Raw genomic sequence first — 4,696 nt, forward strand, 5'->3', positions numbered from 1 at the left:
GCATGAGAATGAGGAAGAGGAGAGAGAGGGATATAGAGAACTCCTAAGTCAGTGAACGAACCGCTACAGACGACAGAAACGAGAGGAAGGTCGTAGCCTCAATACTGCTAAAGGAGCTTCTGCCCAGTTAAGCTTTCAAGAACGAATCGACACTACGGAGGCAAACAGATGGAGCCAGGCCGGCGGTGGGCCAAGTGCGGGGCAATTCCTTACGCTTGAGTTCGGAGTACGGCCTTCTTTCCTCTCCTGCTCAAGGCGCAGCCTTCCTTCCGCTGACTGCAATCAGTATCCACTAAAGCAAGACCTACAAATACTCACTATTGCCAGAAGAAAAGACTGTGTTTTCGCCTCTGCGCTATTACAACCCCCAGCTAGCCGAAGATAATCGCTAGTGGGAAGATAACCTGATTATTTTTTTTTGGTCTTGTGTGTGGTCAGCGGGCGTGCGCACAACGGCACATGCATAGCACACGAACAAATCATAGTCAATAGCCTTTACCAAACCAGCTCATTTAGGTTCTGTGTCCCGGCGTGGAGGAGTGGGAAACGTGGTAGCAGTGGGTGTCTGCAAACAAGTCAACCGAGCAGTACGCGGAGCCCGTAGCGAGGTGAAGAGCTAGCTACTGTTGTCCATACAAGACGTGACAACCGCTCTGTTTTTGTGGCCGCATAACCGGGCATCGCAGGTCCCAGTCTGGTATCCGCGCAATTTTTTTTGACGGACCGTTGAGCGAAACGCCGAACAAAGAACTAACGAAAGATTCATCGGGTTGCCCGCGCGTTAGCAGCCAGGTCGCCGCTGATGTCTTGCTTGCCCCCGCTTGCTGGAGCTTTCTCGCATGTGTGTCTTTTTGAACCTCTGACGAGAATTTAGCTTTTTCTTTCCTGAGAGACAACTATCAGACCAGTTGTTGCGAAGACGGATTGATTTGCTAGGAGGATACGATACGCTTGAAGCTTCTTTTTCTCTTCTGCTCCGGAACCCTAAGAGCCATACAGGCGCTGGATTGTTTGTCGACGCGGCCCCCTCTTGTCTAGTCGTGTCTGGGCTGCCTGTAGCACCATCCGGGAGGTCGTTCTTTTTTTTTATCTACAATGTAACCTCTTTTTTTTTCTGATTTCTTTTCAGCAGGCCACATGGAAGAAGGTGGGGCCGGAAGAAACTTCTTTCCATGCTTTCTTTCTCATCGCTTTTACCCCATCGAATAGCCGTCCTGCAGTCAAACACCGTGAGAAACGGGAAAGAAGCTCGTTTCTGACCGTTTCCAAGAGAATGGACACTCTGGTGGTTTTCGGCTTGAGTTCCTTTGGGTGCCCCAAGTATGCTGGAGAAAGAAAACCAGTTGGATTTGAGTCGTTGACTACGACCGCTACCTCACAGCCTCCTCAAACTCACTCACCTACAGAGAAAATGAAAAAGTCGCTGGCTCACCCCCCTCTCACATACACTCAATCCCAATCTAAACGTCTTTTTGTCCCGCTCCTTTCTCTACCTCGGTGTTTTCCTTCCCCCTGTTTCCTTACGAAGAGCACACATCTCTCTCTCCGACACCACTCTGGCCATCTGTGGATGCACAAGAAGTTGGGCTCGAATAGTCGTTCGTCAATTCCGCTTCTCTTCTCTTGTTTTGTCTTTTCCCTGTTGCTTTCTGATGATCTCTATCACTCTTCCGTATCCGCGGTGCGTCCTCCGCCTCCGCCTGCATCACCATCATCTCTATCGCAATCACCAGAGATATCTTCCCTTTCCTTTCCAGATGTCAGTCGCCCACTCACGCCGATATCGTCGGTACCCGTGTTTCATCACGTTGAGGCCACACAGTCAGCCCTTACTTCTCAGGCTCCACTCCACTCTTCTTTGGAGTCCGGGTGGTCTCAAGGTGACTTCCACAGATTCGAAGGCAGTGTGCGTAACTCGCCGCCGTTATCATCTGTGCTGACAACGCGATGGGCTTCTCCAGGACATGCTACTATTTCTCTGCATCCTTTCGACCCTCCAGTCGGAGGAACTTCTCTCGTGAATCTCTATCCTTCCCGTTCAGCAGCGCTTTCGGGCTCCATCGCTTATGCCCGTAAACAGAAACAGCATAGCCCTACTCTTCATGATTCCGGCGAGCGATTTTCATCGTCGTTTTCTCTGTTTGGCAGTCCTTTGCGTGGACCTTTCTCGTCTAGCTCTCACGCCGAGGAGGATTCGCTGCACGAAGACATTACTACCAATGAGGAAGCACCCGTGGAGGAGAACAAGATGAAGAAGGAGAAGAAGAAAGGCAAGATGAGAAAGACTTTGGTCTTTCGCCAGATCTTCAGTCGCAGACAGGAACCGTGGAAGACTATGTGAATCGATTTCAGCATGCCTTAATGTCTATCACATACAGATGGGCGAAAGGCGAGAAGTTTGGAGATATCATTCAGAATACATGCATCTATGAAGGAACGGTCATAAGAAGTATGAGAAGACTTGAAGAGCTCTTAAGACAGATGGCTTGCGCGTCAAAAACGATAGGAAACCCCACGCTAGAAGCGAAGTTCATTGAAGGGATCAAAAAGATCCGAAGAGGAATCGTCTTCTCTTCTTCTCTTTATCTGTAGAAAATGAAGAAAAAAGAACGGAAAGAAAGAATGAAAGAATGAATGAAAGAAAGAAAGAAAGAAAGCTCAGATCAAGAGAGATAGAATCGTCAGTTGTTTGGTGTGTCTCCCAGACAAATAAGATTTCTCTTCCTCTCTTTCTTTCTCGTGTTCTTCTTCTTCTCATGTTCGTGTAGAAGAAGAGAAGGATGTGTTTTGTTCTCCTTTCGAAAGACGAAGAAGAGAAGAAGAAGAAGAAGATCAAGGTCTCTTGAATAGTGTCTTGTTTCGGTGAGATAGGAGGTGCATGCTGTACAGGAGGAGGGGAGGTCTATAAATGAAGAAGAGGAGAGCACATAGTTAAGCATAGTAGCCTCATACTGAAGAAAATACATAGATATAGACAAATGAGCTGTGTGTGGATGAAGAGATATAGAGATAATTAGGGGGGAAAAAGAAAGATAGGATGGGTAGGTCAATGATGTAGCTTTGTATGAGATCACATCCCTCTAATAGTCGAGTAGGGGTATGTGTACATACACCGGAAGTCGCTATGAGAAACACATCCGCTATACAGAGATGTACGGAGAGAGAAAGAGAGGAGAAGAGCCGGGAGAAGGAGAGAAAGAGGAAAGGATGTAAGACGAGAAGAGAGAGGTTTAGACGCAGCGATGGAGATGAATGACTCCACGATGAAGATCATCTTATCGAGAAAAAAAAAGAAGTGTTCCTATATCTATATCTATCTACATCTATCTATCTATCTGACTATATCAACATGCATATGGTGCATGCTACTTTCTTCTGTACATGTGTGTGTGTATTCATGTAGAGATGTATACCTCTCTATACAGATGAAGCGCTCAGTTGCAACTAGGTCCTTGACGAAGCCCTGCATCTCCATTCTCTCTTTGACAATTTCTCTCGCTCTTTCTTTCTTTACCAGTAGTGGACGTTGTCTTTTTGTCATTCATTCATTCGTTAAGAGACATGATCAGTCTTCTTGCGCTATTTTTGTCTTTATTTCGTGTCCTCCTATGACTAGTGACCGACCCCCCTGGAACTTTTCTTTCTCTCAGTCGTTGCTTGAAGTTTGGAGTTTGGAGGCTGCATGCACATCAGGCAAAAGCTATGGGGCTCGAAAGCACTGCTTTCCAGGGTGGATTCGCGGCGACCTGTCGCTACTGAAACGACCGATCAATCGGCAAGTCCCTTGCCCGCCGTGGTGACTATGAATACCCATCAGACTAACGGGCGATACCTCTCTCTCTTTAAGATGGTTAGACGCCTTTATTATTATACCTTTTCGTGTATATCCTGAACAGCTGAAAATCCGAGAAGAGAGCTCTTGTCCATGGTGGAACTACTACTACTATTACTCTAACATATGTGAAAAGTCGGGAGAGCTACGCTAGGCATCACACGTTTGCTTTTTCTATGCGCTTGTCGCTGCCACCTCCCAAGGGCCGCATGAAGACTTCTGTAACCCATGGTTGATTGAAGTCGACCCTATAATGGACGGCCTTTTCGTTTATCATTGATAGGCAGCATCATGGTCACACTTGCTTCTTCACTATTGGTTGTTTTGTCAAGGAGCTTTCCGAAAGAAAAGAAAAGCTCTGTAGGATTCGGACGGGATTTTAGCATAGTAGTACCATGCTCTTACTACGGTTGGCCGTGACGCAAAGCCGACCGAATGAGAAAAAACAACATGTGAAGAGGACCAAAATTCCACCTGCCGAAGACGTGGGCTTCGCCAGCGAATTCGCAGCATCTCAAAATCGCCGCTCGGTCTTTTTGTCTTCGATTGCCGTTCTTTTACAATGGTCTTTAACACCCATGAGCCACCGGGAGAACTTCTTCAAACGAGTGCTTCTTTGAAAGGCTCATCAGCGTAGAAGCGCATAGGCTCAGACATGGATCGCGCCTCCTTTGACGAGTCCATCCCTCCTGACAAGGGAGTGGGGCTCTCCAGTGTCAGTACCGACGCCTGACGCACGGTGGTTTCACCTCCGGTGAACAGAGGTGGTCGTCACGCTGACCGCAAGTTGCGGGGTGACACCTAGAGATGTCTGCTCGTAAGTTGCGGGGTGACACCTAGAGATATCTGCTCGTAAGTTGCGGG

General features: G+C 47.6%; 1 protein-coding gene across 1 annotated transcript; it reads left to right on the forward strand.

Annotated features, from left to right (window-relative positions):
• The first annotated feature begins 681 nt into the window (after nucleotides 1-681).
• CSUI_004024 (uncharacterized protein) lies at nucleotides 682-3,645 on the forward strand. Its single transcript, XM_068064219.1, has one exon. The coding sequence runs from the start codon at nucleotides 1,274-1,276 to the stop codon at nucleotides 2,339-2,341; it is 1,068 nt and encodes a 355-aa protein (XP_067923804.1). The 5' UTR covers nucleotides 682-1,273; the 3' UTR covers nucleotides 2,342-3,645.
• Nucleotides 3,646-4,696: the final 1,051 nt, after the last annotated feature.

The sequence above is a fragment of the Cystoisospora suis genome (assembly GCF_002600585.1).
Source record: "Cystoisospora suis strain Wien I chromosome Unknown contig_1809, whole genome shotgun sequence".
NCBI lineage: Eukaryota > Apicomplexa > Conoidasida > Eucoccidiorida > Sarcocystidae > Cystoisospora > Cystoisospora suis.